Below are 18312 nucleotides of genomic sequence, written 5' to 3' on the forward strand. Positions count from 1 at the left end.
AGCAGGAATCGCCCTCCTGCGCCTCCTTGGGAAGGTCCTGGAGAGACTCCGCTGTCAGCTCGAGCTCCACGAGCAGCCGGTGATGACAAGTTCTCACCTACATTTTCACTCTGGGGATACAGACTTAGGGTTTGTGGTTTTACATAGGTAGCTCCGATACTGGAATAGAAATTTTGGGTTGGTTTTAAGTCTTGTCGGTTCTAACGCTAATTTGCAACCTTGAATCCAGCTTGTGGTTTCATCTATTTAAAACTGAGTCACGAAAGGCGGTGCTGGTACTCCACACTGCTGGCTGTTCTGCATGTTCGTCATGTACCTCAATATCTGGATTTTTGAGGGCGAATACTTTTTTACTCAGTGTTCTCTTTATTTAAGTTTTGCAGTGTCTATCACGCCTACTCTTGCTCCAGATACCATTTCGATACGTGTATATTCTATTTCACGTCTTCACCTTCTGATATATGACCATGTCATTTACCAAATAGAATCTGTATTTTGTAACATTTTATGCATAACGTGTTGATAGTAGACTTTTTGTTGGTTTACAACAGCATCAGTAAAAGAAACAGTCCTTGTCATGTCTTAGTTTAATCTTTCCTAATTCTTACTTTATAAAAAAAGCTAATTGTTGTTACATAATAATTTAATGCTGTACATAAAGGAAAATGAAATGAAGGAAGGCTAACGCTTAAATAATGTTTTTCTAGCAAGGAAGTCCCAGATGGATGAATTACAAGTCCTGTCCATCCGTCAGACACGATTTTAGGGACTTTCTGTTTTCTGAAGAGAACCCTTCAGGGACTTCAGTCCTGATTAAAGCCCATGAAGGCTGTTGGGTGCTACATGACCTAGAGGGCTTGCTTTCTTCTCTTCTGCTTTTTTTAGGTTGGGGAAATACATTTTGAATCTTTAGAGAAATGAAGCAATGTTTAGACCTTGAGTGGTGGCTTCAGAAGAGATGCTGGTTTTTGCACACATCATCACCATGAACCCTTTGGAGGAAATGTCATTTTGATCTTTGTTTTCCCAAACGCGTCGCTGAATAGTCAATGTTGATGGCTGCGTTATTTTGTTCTTTTTTTTTTTTTATGATGCTAGAATGTGATCACATAGCTGCATTCCAAAGATGTCCGTATTTTTCCAGAATGCTAACCCTTTCTTCAGAAAAGAAAAAAAGAAAAACATCAAACTTTTCTTTTCCAAGGGGGAAGTTGAGCAAATCGCGATGATGAAACCGAAAGGCCAGACTGAACATGATGAAGGCATGCTGGAGTACTTGGAAGACTTAATAGGATCTGCCCGACTCAAAGATCCCATCCAGACTCTGTGTCGCAGAGTGGAGATGTTAAACGAACAGAGGGGAGAGAAGGTGAGTCTTGGAGAGTTTGGTCAGAACTCTTAAATTACAAATTACAAGCTTGCAATGTTGCATTTTTGGATTTTTAAGAAAAATGGTTTGCGTAAAGACTTGGTTAAAGTTTGGCGCTCCTCTACACGAGTAGAAGTTCAGAGATTTGAGTCTTCTTGCCAAAGCAAGTTGGAGCCGTAGCAGGGAGAGCTTTCAAGTGCTAAGGAAAGGGAGGAGGAGGAGGGAGGCCGAGGTGATGCACACACAGCGCTGAGGAGGCTCAAAAATACAGACAATTCGTTGTGACTTGAACTGGTGGATTTACTGCAGAATTTGCTTTCCTAACGTTTGATTTACGTATTGAGTTCTAGAAGTGCTAAATAACAACTCGAGTTCTTTTTACTTGACGTGTCTTTGGTAAATTCTCACATGTTGCAGACTTTTTTTAAAGGCTGCGAAGGAAAACCAAAGATGGATTTGCAGGAATTAACTTACAAGGGACTAGGCAAAAGGTTGAAATAGAGAAAATAATGCGTATGGACCGTCTGTATGTAACTCCTTTATTTCTCACCTGCTTTCTCCTTGATTTTCCTGAGCTGTTCCTAGCATGGGTAGGATCCCTTTTCAGTTTTAAATCACTATTGGAATTGCCCTAAAAGTCTCTGCTGTGGAAATGGAGATCTCCCATTTCAGAAGCTTGTAGCGCTCAACTGCCCTGCCGAGTTAGTTGTTGAAAACCGTCTCTTCCACGTGTGCTACAAAGGCTCTGGGGTTTTTCTCCTCGTGGTTTGTTCTTCTCCAGTGCTGGCAGTAAAGTCAACTCTGACTCTCCGCTTTGTCTAGTTAAATAGAGTCAAAATGGTGGAAAAAGAAAAGGATGCCTTGGAAGGGGACAAGAATAAAGCCATTGAGTTTCTGTGTTTGGAAAACAAAATGTTTAAAGAAAAGAATCGCATCTCTCAATACTATATGTAAGTACTTCCCTAAAGTTTTCACTTTGATATGGTGTGAAACTCGGCTTCCGTATCTCTAATTGGAAATATTTTGCATTTCTTACTTCCAAATCCATCGAGTTAAAAAATTAAGTTAAAAATTTCAAAACGGAGACCATTTTCACCAAAACCTTCAAACAAAAACAACAACAAAAGCAAACCCAAACCGAACCAAACAAAATAACCCTCCAAAACCTGCTTGCCAGCTTTTTACAAAATAGCCTGGCAAATTGGTCTTTTACAGCTTTATTCTTCAATGGAGAAAGATCACTTAAAGATTATTTTCATCTGAAGTGTCAAAATTGTTAGATTTCCTTGCTGGTTTGGCAAGGTTACTCAATAATGAACATTAGGGTTTACTATTTTACATAATCCCTTCGTTACACTTAAAGTTGAAAATACATGTTCATTATGAATGTTAGCTTTGTGGAAAAAAGTGGAGGTTTGGGGCTTTTTTTTTTGTATTTTGATTGGGTTTTTTTTTTTTTTCTTCTAGCCATGACCTAAAGAAACGAGTAAATGACATGGAAATGCAGAAAGAAAAAATTAACGAACAAACCAAAGACATTAATGAGAAGAGTAGCAAGCTTGCAGATGACATGAAAGCCAAGAACAAAGCTTTGAAAGAACTTGAAAAGTAAGTACTTTGGGTAAGAGCTCTGTGTCGTGCACGTGTGGCGTTAGAGGCGGCAGGATTTTCAGACCGAGCCGTGGTGGGTGTCGTGCGGGGAGGGGAACACCTGCGAAAGCAGAAGGGTACGGTCGTTGCAGGGGAAGGTGATCAAAGAAAAGGGAGCACAGCTGGGTTTTTCAGTGGTTCTTTGACCGAAACCTTAAATTATCTCAGGAGCAGTCGCTTACAGTATTTCTAAACCTCACCAGGCGTGGATTAAATGGGCTTAAACACACACACACACACACAAAATTAAAAAATTTCATTGGTTCGATTTTGAAGAAATCTGGATAATAATCACAATTAGAATTAGAAAAGGTCTGATTTTTTTTTTTAATGGATTTTTAAAGTACGTACTTTTTATAGTGACTGTTCAAATAACTGGGAAGTAGTTTTAGGTTTTTAGTTATAAAACTATAATTCTTAGGTACGTGGATGTTTGGTGTTTTTCTCTGGTTTCCTAACAAATCTCTTGTGCGTGAATTGTGTCTCTAAAATCACTTTTCCTGGGTGCTAATCTCCAATCCAGCTGCTGTATTAAACTTCATCCTTTAAAGTTATAGTAAGTTATTTGTGAGAGATGTGAATTACAAATTCTATCAAGGAAAAAATAAAGTTTCAGAAAATGTGTTTAACATTGCTTTGGTAATTGATCTTTTTCTGATAAAACATCACTTCTCTGGGGAAAATACTGTGAATAGCAAGTACTGGATATAGTTTTTCACAAAACCTGAGTAGTATTGGTCTACATTCTACATGCTTACTTACTAGACTAAGCTCTACAGGCATTTTTATAGGGTATGGAATAGGTTATTCTTTCTTTTTTTCCCTGTTAGGAAGCTCAGTAAAATTACAAAGTTCATAGAGGGAAATAAAGAAAAATTCACGCAGTTGGATTTGCAGGATATTAAAGTAAGGGAAAACCTAAAACATGCCAAAGGCAAGGCTAAAAAACTGGAGAAGCAACTTCAGAAGGACAAAGAAAAGGTAACGTGAACTGCATTTTCTTAAAGAAGCGTAATTGGCTCCTCTGGATGAGAACATCTTTGTGCAGCTGGGATAAAATAACGAAGGACACCAGTTGTGCTTTGGGCAACAAAGAAGGTGGAAAAATATGTTTTAAATTATTTTTTGCAAGCAGATAATGTCATTTAACTCCAGTAGGGAGTTTGTTTGCAAATCACCTACCGAGGTAATGCATTGTTCTCCCTGTCCTGCTGTGGGAGGCCGTGGCCAGCAGCACCGGGCTGTTTTCTGCCAAAAGGCAAAGCTTAAATCTTTTCTGTCGCTTCTCAGCCCCCTCTCACGGCTTGCAAAGCATCTGTTTGGGGCGTTTGTTGAGATTTCAAGGTTGTTACGTGTTCTCAGGGTTACTACCTTTTCAAAACTTTTTTTTTTCTTCTGTTTCCTTCTGAGAGGAGACATTTAAGAATTGAGCCTTACTGGGATTCAGAGTCTTGAGTTCTTACGGGCAGAGCTGTGGGGTCTTTCACTCTCTGGCTCGTTTCTCTGCAGAGGGGCTCTAGAACCCAACAGGCCTCGCAAATGAAATCCAGGCCCCCTGCTAGAGCCACGGGTATCTTACCCTACAGAAACGTGTAGGGCTGCGCTAGGGCTTCCGCTGCCTTCGCCTGCCGCAGAGCCCGAGGAAGTCAGAGCTTAAAGAGAAGGCAAGACCGTTCTGTTTCAGGGGGAGAGGAGTCAAAGGTCTTTTCCTTGCGTAGATAGAAGAATTGAAAAATACGTCTTCCAAAAGTGAAACTGCAATCAGCGAAGCGACATCTAAGAAAGAGCTGCTTGAAAAGTCAAAGGAGAAGGAAGAAGCAAAACTCAAGCAGGTTATGGACAGCCTTAAGGAAGAAACACGAGGACTTCAGGAAGAGAAAGAGGTTTGAGCTGTTTTGACTTGGCACAGTTGCTGTATCAACTCCTGCGTAGTTTTTACACTTAGGAATGAAACAATCCGAAGACAGTTGTGAAAGGCTATTTTATATGACGAATAAACCGTTTCATGTGTCGGTTCAATGGTGCCTTACCAGGAAATTAATTTATAATCACAGCTAAATTCTGCTCATTAAGTTGTCTGCTTTTTATAGCGATCGTGTGTCGCTAAGTATGTCATTCATATATATATATTTTAAATAATTCTACACCTGAACGCAGGTTAATTTTCTCCCATCCAAACGTTTACGCCAATAAGTTGCTTAAATAAATAAGCAGATTTTTGGAACAGTGTGTTCCAAGCCTTTCACACAGCTGTAATCTCTCTTTGATTTAACAGACAACTGCTGTAACGCCTGGGTGTTGGTCTTGGCTGTTCCATCACTGAACACTTGGAGGCTGGAAATTTATCCCGTAGACTTAGGGGGTTATTTTCTGTATTCGAACTCATAGTTTCTCCATTCGATCTCTAGTTTAGCACAATGTGTAGGGCTCCTCCCAACTTTAGGTTGAAAAAATGATACAAAGCTTCTATGATAACTGCCTGATGTCCTTTATAATTATGAGAAATGCCTTATTTCATTTTCATACAGATTCCGTTAGTAAATTAAGAAGTACTTGTTCTTCCAGATAACATTTCTGCTGACGGGAGAGCTAGTAAAAGAACGTGCCAGTTTCCTCTCTTTCTGTCGCGTGGCGTGATCAGTGACGGGACAAATCCCGCCGTTGTCTGCTCTGGGCTCTAACGCTGTCTGGTTTTGCAGAGCAAAGAGAAAGAGCTGATGGAGTTCAGTAAAGCGGTGAACGAAGCCTGTTCCAAGAGGGACGTGGCCCAGTCAGAGCTCGACATCTATCTCAGCCGTCACAACACCGCCCTGTCGCAGTTAAATCAGGCAAAGGAGGCTCTGACGACGACTTCAGAAACTCTTAAGGAAAGGAAAGCCGCTATCAAAGATATAGAAATAAAGTTACCCCAGGCTGAAAAGGAATTGAAGGAGGTGAGACTTGACGCTGCAATGTGGCAAAACACAAAGCAAAGTTCCCCGCTTCTTTTTTAGCAGTCATCGCGGTGGAAATAAATGCAAAACTGCCTCAAATGACATTTCAAAGCTCTATTATAACACCCAGTTAATCAGTGAAGGAAGTATAGCGGGTTTCAAACTTATTTGGGGTTAAACAAATGTTAACATGAAGCACTGAAATCAAATCCTACATATCCCTGCAAGGGAAGCAGTTTAAATGTCATGAGAATGTTAAAATAAATAAATGACTGTTTCTGAGCCTGCTTTGAATTTCACTTCTTGCTCCTCTCATTCTGCAAAGAAGAAGGAATCCCGCTACCTTGTCCTGAGGCTGATTCCTGAATCCATAAGCCGTCGTATTTGTATCTAAACGTGCTAAATACTAACCAGAGTGCATTCACGTACCAACCATTCGTGTGATAAATGTTTCCTACTTCTGCTTTTCGTAAGACTCCCGGGATGCAGTAGTTTTTGTGAGACTAAAATAATGTCTGTCTTCTAACCACTAGAAAGAGAAGGAGTTTGAGAAGCTGGTAAAAGAAGAGTCGGACGTTACGAACTTCGTACGAAACCTCCGTCAAAAAGTAGAAGAAGCCAAAAGCTCTTTCGCACAAAGTCGCAGCCGAGGAAAAGTGCTTGAGGCTCTGCTTCAGCAGAAGAAATCAGGCAATATTTGTGGACTGTATGGAAGACTGGTAATTTTAAACACTTTTAGTCTTAAACTTTATAGGTGTTTCTGCAACTGAGTAGCATTCCTCACCTCCCTGGTGCTGTAAATTTGGACAGAGCTGCAACACTTTATTTTCTTCTAAATTTATAAAATTTAGTGGTCTCTTTGCTGTTTGTTGTCTTACTTGCATGGATGTCAAATCAAAAAGCAGTATCATTTCAGGAGACCCAGGAAAGCTATGTCCCAGCAAGACGTTGAGTGTTATCAGTTCTCTCCCAGCGGTGTTGATTTCAAGTTCTGAAAATCTGCAGCTGATGGGAAGTTCTTCATTCCCTTTATCTATTTTTTAAGCACTGAACAAGGCACGCAGCGAATCAGTGCTAGTTTTGTATTCCGCAATTTTCTCTTTTTCCCCACCCGCTCTTCAAGTATCTCTGCTGCAGAAAAATCAGTTTATTTTAGTGTAGTTATATTTTTAAAAAATGTGTGTGTAGCTTCAGTAAGAAAGGATAAAGTTTAACCGGCGGCAGACCACTGTCTGGTGCAGCTGGCATGTATTTTGTCTGCTGCTCTGTTATCACTTGCCACAGAGAGGAGTGTGAGGTTAATCTGTTCTTGGATACCTCACAGTTGGCCGCCTGTGCTGGTTTTTATCTGCAGATACACGAGGATTTTTCAAAGACAGTGAATCCCCCGGTACCCGTTCGCTGGGTCAGGGCAGGACGGCCCAAGTGTGTGACGTGCTGGGTCCTGCCCGGCTGCGGCAGAGCCGTTAAATGAACACGTTAAATGATTTTGTTGGGCCAGGCTGCCTTGCTGAGATGCTGGCCTATCAAAATGAATATTTATCCGCAGAAAACACGTTTCTGTCAGAAGTGTCTCTTGAAACTCTGAGCTCTTGCATGTACGTGTTCCTACTGTGGAAACAAGTACATTAGAAACACCTAAAAGGCAGCGTACAGGAGATGCTATTATACAAATTCTAATTAAAGCTCAAGCTCTTTCACGGAAAATGATTTTTTCATTTGTTTTCGTCTCATTTCACTTTGTGTAAACTCTCGGTCGTTTCTTTAACACCACGACAAAACGTTAAGGCCAAGCTAATCGCTGTACTTCTGCCTCCCGCAATTCCTAGGGAGACCTGGGAGCGATCGAGGGGAAGTACGATGTCGCTATTTCGTCGTGTTGCGACGCGTTGGACAACATCGTTGTCGATACGATCGACACCGCGCAGAGATGTGTGAATTTCCTAAAGGCAACCGGAATCGGAGTCGCCACGTTTATAGCCCTGGACAAAGTACGTACGGGCACAACCAACTGCCCGTTTACCCTCGTGTGCACGGCGCGGTGTGGGTGTCACGGATTAATACGCACACGTAGGAGTACGTGTTACATATTACCTGTGTCTGGATTTAATACAGGTAAAGCTAAAATATAAAATGTTTTACTGGGCTGTTGGTACGTTAGAATATTCTGCTAGCAAGTGCCAGCGTTTACTTATAGAGATGCACGAGGCTCTTGGGCTACCTGCATGTGCACACCAAAGGTTTGTTTTTATATTTAGATTTTTTTAACAACTTACCAAATTTAATAATCTAAGTAATCTAGTAACTGTAAACTATGAAGGGGAACAATGAGTCATTGGCGAGTTTTTAATTATATTGGAAATGAGAAGAGGTCCCCAAGGAGGGAAGTTTCACTATTAACTGCAGGACGATTGTGTTTGCTTTAAAATCTTAGAAGAATGAAGCAACCTCAGGATTTGTCTTAAGGAATCTCTCATTTGTTTCCTTTCTCGGTGTAGATGACTCTATGGGAAAAAAAAGCTCAAAAGATTTCAACTCCTGAAAATACTCCTCGGTTATTTGATCTGGTGAAAGTAAAAGACGAGAAGGTTCGCCTGGCGTTTTACTTCGCGCTGCGTGACACTCTGGTAGCCAATAGCTTGGAGGACGCTACCAGACTAGCGTTCCAAAGAGATAAAAGATGGAGGGTGGTAACGCTGCAAGGACAAATCATCGAGCAGTCAGGTATCGATGTGCAAACTTGCAATTGTATCTGAAGTGCTTTCTAGGTGACACCGAAGCACGCTCACTTCTTCTCGTCTCTTTTACTTTAGGAACCATGACTGGTGGGGGAGGCAGAGTAATGAAGGGCAGAATGGGTTCCTCCGTCGTCATGGATGTTTCAGAAGAAGAGGTTAGTACATAACCTGAATTAAAAAGGCAATTTCATCCAAAGGCCTTACGTTTTGGCAGTTTGGACACACGTGCTGTGTCCTTTTAAGCCAGTGTGGGTAGTTAATAGCGCCAAGTGCATTGACTGGGATGTCTAAAGCTAAAGCTCGCAAGGTGAGCGTTAAGTTATAGTGCTCTGAAGTGCTTTTGTTCACAGCCCAGTTACTGTTTTTTAATTTTTAATTGAGTGCTGCCTTCGACAGCTTGGAAACTAATTGGAGGTGGGGCTGGGAACGTGGGAGATGCTGATCGTGAGGGAGCCTCGGGCTACGGAGCAGCACACCCAGACCTCAGCAGCGAGACCAGACGGGTCCGATCCCTTCCTTTTCTGTCCTTGTAAGACTTGTCACGGGTGGCAGAGCTTTTCCTTCCAATTCATACCTTCACCGTTCTGTGACATCAAGATACAGTTTTTCTTCCGAGTTCTTCTAGGTTTTGGTCTGTAGTTTTGTTTAGTGCCTTTGTCCTTTTTGCCCAGTATGTGCTGATGAGCCGAGGTCCAACCTCGAAGTGTTAACAGCACTTCAGGAAGAGAAGCTCCCTCTGTAGCCCTGGCCAGGTGAGCCCTGGCTCCTCAGAGCCGTCCTCTCCCTACAGGAGAAGGAACTTTTTTTGCTCTTGAGGACTGAAAGCTGCATGCGACCACTTGGGTTGAGCATTTGCTTGCCACTAAGGACACAGAAACAGGAGTTAGGTGGTTTTTTGGTGAAAACACTTTCAATTAGAAAACTTCAAAATCAAACAGAACTTGAAGGTTCTCTCTGATTTCTCAGGTGGAGGACGTAACCATGTCACCACCTTTGCTGCCATTGCTAATGTTTCTGCACTTTTTTGGGTTTATCACTGAGAGGCTAACATAGATTTCTATTTTTCTCTCATGTATCTTCTGTATTTTCACCTTCGCCTTGGAAAATAGGATTGTACTGGCCAAGAAAAGATAAAATTCTACAAACTGTGGACAGTTTGACATGTGACTTTTCTTTTTTTTCCTGCCAAGCCTATTCAGATACTGTGGACAACTAAGGAACTAATCTCATGGGCAAGGTGTTACTGCCCTGGCCTTGTAAAGAGTCAATAAATAAATAAGGCAGCTCACATTTAGATCTTACTCATTAAAGGACTTGGCTATTTTCTGTCTTCACACTCTGTTCTCCCCAAGAGGCAGCCTTCTGTGCTCTTTTCTGTTTGGGCACTCCATAAAGCTCAGTAGCTGGACCGTAATTTCTGCATTTCCAAGAGCTTTGGCTCTGTTCCTGCCTGGCATCGTGGACAACTACGGGCAGAACAAGCGTATTCATATCCACGCCTGTTGGTTCTCTGGATATAAAACCAGAAAATGCGCCGAGATCTGAAACGTGTCCTTGTTCCTTCTGCTGCTGAAGGTGAACTGCAAGACTGGGTCACTTCACCAGTTACTCTGTGCAAAAGCAGCTCGTCTTCCCAACACCCGATTACCACAGAAACCAACAAGCATCAAATTCCAGCTGTAGCAAAAATTCCTTCTAGCTTCTGCTCGTGTGTGTTTTGCTTTCTGCCTTAAGCCTTTCAAGCGTTAGTCTAGTTTTATTTCCTTAAACCAATTCTCCCTTACAAGCTATTTTGACAGGAATTCTTCAGTTTACTTTTCCTTACGCTTGCTCCTCTTGTCTTTCCATGTCATAATTGATCTTCTCATCAGTCGGCCTCCACGTTCTGTCCAGCTACAGCAAAATTTTGAGTTTTTATTGCACTTTCTTGTTGCGTTTCAAGAGACTGCCAAGCGCACGAGCGAGATCTCGCTTTGGTTTGTAGTGGCGGCACAAGGCGAATGACTGTATCTCTTTTTTGTGTAGGTCAGTAAAATGGAATCTCAGCTGCAGAAGGATTTGAAAAGAGCAGCACAGTGCGGGGAGCAGAAATTACAACTTGAAGAAGCCATAAGAAAACTGAGCCAAGATATTCGGGAAATGAGAAATACTTTAGAAAAGTACAGAGCAAGTCTCCAGGTGAACAAGTTGATTCTGGAGGCGATAGCTGGCTCCTCTGTGAATGTGCAGGGGGATAACTTCTCAGCCTCAGCTTAATTTAGTTCTTGTTAGTTTTACTTTAAAGTACAGGATTCTAACACGGTTGTGTTCTCTGTAGCGTTTATCTGAACAAGAAATTCATCTAAAAAGCCAAGTTAAGGAACTTGAAGCCAACGTCATCGCTGCTGCCCCAGACAAAAACAAACAGAAGGAGTTGGAGAAAGTCCTTAATAGTTATAAAAAAGGTACAATTTTGTGGAGAGGCGATTATAGATAAAAATTGTAGTTGTGTTCTTTTACTAATTTGGGAATGGGTGGTTTGGACTTTGTTCTGTTGGATTACCAGTGCGGTACCGGCTCTTGCCTTGGAACCTCTTTTCTTCTAAAGAGGAGATGAAAGGTGCTTTTAGCGATTAGAGAATGAAAACCCTTTTTTTTGCAAGTGCTTAAGTTAGTCTTTCAGCTGACCTAAAGTAAACATTAATTTGAGTATTTTTCTGTTTATTTGGTTAGATTTGCTGTATTACACGCAGATTTATAGGGAAACTTGATTTAATTGGGGTAAGAATCGTTTGCTGGGCTCCACCTGGACCCTGTGCAACGAGCAGCCCGCGTTGGGCTGTGGGCACGCTGCGCCCCCGGGGGCGCCTTTTGGGGAAGCCGTTTGCTCTGAGAACTTGAGTAACAGTTTCTCTGAAGAAATTGGTAGCTTGGTACAGTAAACCTTCCCTGCTGCTTTCTGTGTTTTGCTCAGAATATGAGCAAAGGAGAAGGTAATTCCCTCCCCCTGATCTTACAGCGTTTTAGGGAAGAGAATACGTGCTCGCACAGGTTCCCTCCGTGCCTCTTTCGACCAGTGTAGCGTCAAGAGAGTGTGAACGCTTCACTTGGAATACTAAGGTGCTACGTTGTTTAATTTCTGAAAGCTGTTCAACTTATTAAGATGTTTTTCTTAAGTACAAGCTCAATACAGAAGCTTGGCTACCTTCAAGGTGGAGTAGGCTCTCATTGTTCAGCACGTATAGTAACTACACAAGTAGTACCGGCTACTGAGCACCAGCTAGCGCCCGATTTACAATTTAACCTTTTAGCATTTTCCCAGGAAATAAATGCAAAGAATGAGCTTGGAATAGCTTGATATGTACGATCTCGTGTATTCTATAGACATTAAGTCACTCAATGAAAATTTGTTTTGGTGGTTTACACCAGAAACTGCTTTGGGTGTGTAACGGTGTCAGAAAGCTGTGGCTGGTATTCTTCCTTTTTGCCACTGTAAAAAACCCTCAGCGTTTTTCACAGTAGAAAGAAATAGGTACACATCTCAATATATTAATATAGCAGAGCTTTTTGTCACTTAAATCTTGATGTAGTGCAGCAGCCGGTGTCCCTGGCGTAACGACCTTACCTCGATTCTATTTATCGACAGATTACGACTGCGTTGCCGAGAAAGCCGGTAAAATAGAAACCGAAGTGAAACGCTTACATAACCTCATCTTTGAGATCAACAACCAGAAGCTTAAAGCCCAACAAGACAAACTCGATAAGGTCAACAAAGAAATAGATAATTGCGCTTCAGCCATCACCAAAGCCCAAGTGGCCATCAAGACCGCGGACAGGTACGGGAGACGGCCCCGCGCTCCGCCGGGAAGCTTGAGCCCGAGAGTCGGAGCTTTCCGTGGGCGGGTTTGTGTGGCCACAGGAGCTGGGTTTTCACCTCTTCATGGCGAGAGGAGAACTGAAGGGAGGAGGTCGTCACCTCTGTCTCTAAACTGCTTTATCTCGAACTGAGCCTGGTTCTGAATTGGGAGCCGTAATCTTTGCGAGTTGTGCTTTGCGGGCAAAGGATCAGAGACCTTCACAGCTCAGCGAAACCTGACCCAGAGGAGTCGCGTCAGCCTTCGAAGAGCTGCACCTGTTGGCATCGGGGCCTGCAGGACATCGGCTGGTTTTAAGTGATCTTAGTGAAAAAGTCCCTCGGATCTGAAAACCTTGATTTGCGGTCGCATGCCTAATACTAAAAGTCGCTTGTGGCGAGGAGATAAAGGGAAAGAATTTTTTTTGAGGGGGTTCTAATAGGCAGATTAAAAGTCACATTTAATTTTTCTGCTGATATTTGCCGACGACTAAGCTGTAGTATTTCAGGGTAAAGATTCAAAACGGCATTTAATTGCCCTGCAGTGGGGCAGTCCAATCCCGAAGGGACTGATTTTATTCTAAGGTGCGTCAGGAAACAAAACGTGGTACGTTTTTGATGTTAGCTTAACAGTGCCTGAACAAACACTTAGAACAAATGTCAAAGCTCTCTCTGAAAGAAGAAATTAAGTCATCTAACGATGCCTGTCTGCTCTAAGGAGGAGGATTTTCTTTTTACTCGGGTATCGCAGGAGTGTGAGAGCTCACGCGTAAACCAGCACGTCCTGTTTGCTTGTCAATCTGTAAGTGAGGTGTTTCTTGCGTCGTGTTTGCACTAATAATTTGTACCCATCTCTCTGTACCCAGAAACCTGAAAAAATCCGAAGAGTCCCTTCTTCGCACGGAGGAGGAAATTGAAGCTACTGAGAAAGAAATTAAAAACTTAACACGAGAGCTGACCACCCTAGAAGAGAAAGCCACCGAGGTTATAAACGAATGCAAGCAGGCTGAGGTGAGGGCGCGTGTGTTGCTTCGCAGAGGACGCAGCCTGTGAAATAAATTTCGGCTCAGAGCTGTTGCGTCAGAGTTGTTCTTAAGCCGAGGTCTTTCCTTTCTTTTGTCCTTAGACATTGCTTTCAAAACTTGCTTAAAAACAGATTATTTTTTCCTATTATGTGGGACCTAAATTTCCCACCTGGATTTATGTTCACCAGAAAGTGAAAACAACCAGGATGGCTGGAATTCTTCCAGGTAAAGCTGTTTCTTTGAGACTGCCTTTCTCTAAAACTACCTTTTAGCTAAAAACATCTGAGTTTGAGCCAGATCTGGAATGAAAATACAAACTGCAGCATATTTTCAGTCATTCCAGAATTTAGGGACCTGCTTAATCTAACTACAAGAATACGTATTGTTTTACATCAGTAGGTGGGACTGGAGAGTAACTTCTGTGACTAATAGAGTGAAAATAATCGGTAACATTTTTGTAGGCAACCAATTAATGCCTTTTTTTTGTCATTTCTGTTTTAGGATGCGTTGCCAGCAACTCAGAAAGAGCATCACGATTTACTCCAGGAGATTAAAGCTATTCAGGACGATGAACATGCACTTCAAAAGGAAGCTCTTAATGTTAAGCTGAAAATTGAACAAATTGACGGTCATATTTCTGCACACCAGTCAAAGATGAAGTACTGGCAAAAAGAGGTAGGAAGTTAGTTCGTTGCTAAAACCTGAACTGTGAGATGTGAAAAGAGGAGGACATTAAAATGTAGTCAGCAAACTGATAATTTGGGAGAAAATACATCTTCAGATCGCAGGTTTTTGGTGTTTATGCTATTAAAAAACCTCTAAAAAAGATGACCTTTCAGTTTCTCTAGTTTACACACAGAGGACTTGTGAATGAAAGGGTTTAGCTTCTAGCTTTACAAGTGGTTTTTAGTTAGGAAGGACCCAGGTAGGATAACTGGCACAACACTATCTACGAGTAATTAATATTAATTAGTTTATGGAAGCTTCTGTATGATGTGTCCGTTCTCCTTCCTGTTTAAATCTTCGCCAGGGGTGTCGGGCTCTGGGTCAGCGGATGATCTCGCAGGGCTCGGTGCCCCTCGTGCCCCCGCGAACACGAAGCTGACGGGGCCAGCCCGTCCAGCCACTGGCAGGAACTTCTCAATCCTGACCACGCGAAGCGTTAAGGATCGAGTTGTTGAAGTTCTCTGGCAGCAGTTGAGGCGATTTCCTCGTTATCTGCTACTGCTCCTGTTTCAGAGAAGTCTCCTTCGGGAGAATGATGTTTACGATTTTCAGGAACGGAATAACAAGAACATTTGTTGTCGTTTTCATGACAGTTCTGTGAAAAATCTTTGAATGTTTTGAGGTTGGAAGCTACTCAAACAGCAAAAGGTTTTCCACAACACCTTCATATGATAACTAATGTGAGCTTTAAAGCTTTCTAGTAACTGCTTTTGCGTTTCAGATATCAAAACTATCGCTGCACCCCATAGATGATAATCCACCTGAAGAACTTCCAGTGCTGAGTCAAGAAGAACTTGAGGCCATCGAGGATCCGGACGTTATCAGGAATCAGATCGCTCTGCTGGAAGCCCAGTGTCACGAAATGAAACCCAACCTCAGCGCCATTGCAGAGTACAAGAAGAAGGTCAGCTTCATTCCGCACGAGCGTGGCTTTTCTCCGGGAAGGACTATTTGACGGATGAAATGTTTATTGTATTTTAACACAGGTTTTCCAGCAGAGCAGGGAGATGAGGGGGAAAAAAAAAAAAGTTTGGTTTTGTTCCTTTGTTTCCCGGCTCTGGGAAAAATGAATTTTTAAACGGGAGGAAAAATGGAAGGAGGCAGCTGCTTTAACTGTACTGTTGGGTTTTCTCTACAGGAAGAGCTGTATTTGAAACGCGTGGCTGAGCTGGATGACATTACCAATGAGAGAGACAACTTCAGACAAGCTTTTGAAGATCTTAGGAAACAAAGGCTAAATGAATTTATGGCCGGATTTAATATGATAACAAATAAACTGAAGGAAAACTACCAGATGCTGACTTTGGGAGGAGATGCCGAGTTAGAACTTGTGGACAGTCTGGATCCCTTCTCTGAAGGAATCATGTTTAGGTTTGTCAAAATATTTGGTATTATTGCTGTAATTCTAAATTGTTGTTTTCCTTTTTAAGTAAATGTTAACGGAGCAGCAGCTAACCAAGCCAGGCCTCCCTCTTGGCAAGATACTGGCAGAAGCCACAATTTTTTCAGCGTTGACATTGGTTTCTCCTGGAAAAATAAGTAACTAACAGCAGCTGGAGAGCTTTGACTTTGAAGTCATTTCTCACGGTTTCTAAATTCCCAAATCATTTCATCCTGCCTGGGGAGCTGTGTCAGTCGGCTTGGTGGCTGGAGACTGGTCTGTCAGAAATGCTCCTGGGAGTACATTCGTTACTCGGGAGCAGAACGGCACTTCAGAAAGAAAATTAACTTGCAGTTACAGTGTCCACATAGAAGAGCTGAGTTACAGTCGTGGGAGCGGAGGCAGCCCTGAGCTGCCCCGGAGCTCTGCCCCACGCGGGGAGTTACTCCCCGGGGACAGAACTGACGCGGTTCTCGGCCTCGCAGCTCCGCAGGACTAGGAGGAGCGAGCAGCTCTTCCGTGGTTTTAGTCGAGCTTCTTCGTGTCTTCCAAGAATTCCTGCCTTGTGACTTGCTTTTCCCCGCGACATACTTAGATTAATCGTGAACAGAAATAAGCGACGTGTTCTTGGTTTGTTTCAGCGTTCGGCCTCCCAAGAAAAGTTGGAAGAAGATATTTAACTTATCGGGAGGAGAGAAGACTCTTAGTTCCCTGGCTCTGGTTTTTGCTCTTCACCATTACAAGCCAACACCACTTTATTTTATGGACGAGATTGACGCAGCACTTGACTTCAAAAACGTCTCTATTGTAGCGTTTTACATATATGTAAGTATTCAGCAGTAGCTACCAGAGTTTCATTTTCCTGAGACGTTTTCTCCTCTACCAGAAAAGACAAAGTGGTAACACAATTCTGGCCAGATTTAAAAATCTGGAATGATAGAGTATTGAGGGAGTGGAAACTATGTGCTAAGCAGATTTCCAGAAGGGTGCTTAGACTTTTGCTTTCTGTGTAATTTTTTTCTAAGCTGCCTAGTTTGATGCTTTTCTGAAATGAGGCAACTAATAGAGGATTTACAAGATTTTTTCCTTCCAAATCCCCTTTCAGAAGCTGTCTGAAGAGTGCTAGAACTCGCCAAAGGCACCTCGTTTCCATGTTTCCTTGCTGCTTCTGCTTCCTCTTTAAAATACAGACACTTTCCCCCAAATAATCAGCTACAGTCATCTGAGAACACAGGAACTTGTTTAGCTCATGTGTTCACGTATCCCAGCCCGTGATTTCATTCCCGAGAGCAGCCAAAGCTCCTTGGTTTTATACTTCCCTTTCGCTACCATAAGCTGTTTCCCATAGGCCTCTTGGAGCTGTGGCTTTCTTGGTGAGGGGGTTTTTCACGTTTCATCATGTTTAAGTCAAGCAAACATTTACATCGCTACAGTTCTGGCTGCTAATTTAAACTGAGAATTTTCAGTGTAACCACCGGTTCTGGGAACACCCCCTAGAGGTGCCAAAGATTACGATGAGCTCCTTAAAATCAGGCAACTACGGTGAAGGTACCTGCCTGCAAAGAGTTTGATTCCACCTGCAGCGCAGACTGACACCTCAGCGTAAACCTCAGTGGGTGGTTCTTCAGTGCAAATACAGGCTGGAGCTGTGCGTCTGCTGCGCTCCTCCTGCTCCAGCTCGGAGCGCCGGGGAACTCACCCCACCACTGCCGGGCTTCTGAGGAGAAGGCTTGTTTTATTTTTAAAGTGCTGCCAGATGCAGATACTCCGTTATCTGTCGTCATTCTGCCTCAGGGTCACACAGCTCTTGTTTGTCGAGGCTCGTCCTTGCCAGCAAAGGGTTTTCCCTGCTCTCAGTGCCCAGGGAAACAGCTTCGTTTTCATTCCTTGCTAGAGACACGTAGGTAACTTGGTAATACCCACCGTGAGTAAACCTTGTGGAATTCACGTTGCAGCTGTGGCGAGTTGCAGCTCTGGAAAGAAATTATGTACGTTGCTCCCAAATCACTGGAAGAGGTCTCGTAAAAGGTAAAAGGAGGAAACTGAGGCATAAGTAAACCCGCAGCACTGGGTGCCGGCAGCCGAGAGGGGAGCACGTTGTGCACGTCCTGGTTCCGAGGGCAGGAGCCTGGAGGCTTCCGAGAGAACCGCGTCCAGTGCTGCAGCCCTTAGTTCTCACACCTGGGCACGGGGACGGTGCAAGAGCTTTTTGCGGTGCTGCCGCCTAACGCAAGTCACTTCTGTTTCAGGAGCAAACCAAGAACGCGCAGTTCATCATCATCTCCCTGCGGAACAACATGTTTGAGATTGCAGACAGATTGATCGGCATTTACAAGACTCACAACACCACGAAAAGCGTGGCCACAAACCCCAAAGTCATCGCAGCCAAAGGACTGGCTGAACTCGCTGCCCCGGGTGCTGTATAGCCCAGAAATAGAGCGGAAGAGACTTCCCTTCTCATTGCTGCTGGTTACTTTTACCTACTCGATTTTTGTATTTGAGATCTGTTTTTATTTTTGTGTTTAGTGGAGCTCATTAATAAAAATTATACCGACTCTATATAGATCTTAATTATGTGAACTGCATTTTAAAAAAGTGCTATTTTTCAAGTTCTGTATCTAATATTCCAGTTTTTGTCAATGTTTGGGTTCTGCGTTT

The 18312-nt window shown here is 42.9% G+C and overlaps 1 protein-coding gene across 1 annotated transcript in view; it reads left to right on the forward strand.

Moving 5' to 3' along the window:
* SMC4 (structural maintenance of chromosomes 4) overlaps positions 1–18098 on the forward strand; it is a 33714-nt gene extending 15616 nt beyond the window's left edge. The window contains exons 5-23 of the mRNA XM_009869722.1: positions 1205–1369; positions 2192–2319; positions 2837–2977; positions 3850–4000; positions 4738–4902; positions 5719–5952; positions 6486–6671; positions 7782–7943; positions 8451–8676; positions 8766–8845; positions 10716–10868; positions 11008–11134; positions 12316–12505; positions 13389–13533; positions 14049–14222; positions 14995–15177; positions 15412–15644; positions 16296–16479; positions 17904–18098. Of these exons, the coding sequence (XP_009868024.1) occupies positions 1205–1369; positions 2192–2319; positions 2837–2977; positions 3850–4000; positions 4738–4902; positions 5719–5952; positions 6486–6671; positions 7782–7943; positions 8451–8676; positions 8766–8845; positions 10716–10868; positions 11008–11134; positions 12316–12505; positions 13389–13533; positions 14049–14222; positions 14995–15177; positions 15412–15644; positions 16296–16479; positions 17904–18080 (3204 nt within the window). The 3' untranslated portion in view covers positions 18081–18098. The remainder of the gene's footprint in view (positions 1–1204; positions 1370–2191; positions 2320–2836; positions 2978–3849; positions 4001–4737; positions 4903–5718; positions 5953–6485; positions 6672–7781; positions 7944–8450; positions 8677–8765; positions 8846–10715; positions 10869–11007; positions 11135–12315; positions 12506–13388; positions 13534–14048; positions 14223–14994; positions 15178–15411; positions 15645–16295; positions 16480–17903) is intronic.
* Positions 18099–18312: the final 214 nt, after the last annotated feature.

This window comes from Apaloderma vittatum, unplaced genomic scaffold (assembly GCF_000703405.1).
Source record: "Apaloderma vittatum isolate BGI_N311 unplaced genomic scaffold, ASM70340v1 scaffold27165, whole genome shotgun sequence".
In the NCBI taxonomy this organism is placed as follows: Eukaryota; Metazoa; Chordata; class Aves; order Trogoniformes; family Trogonidae; genus Apaloderma; species Apaloderma vittatum.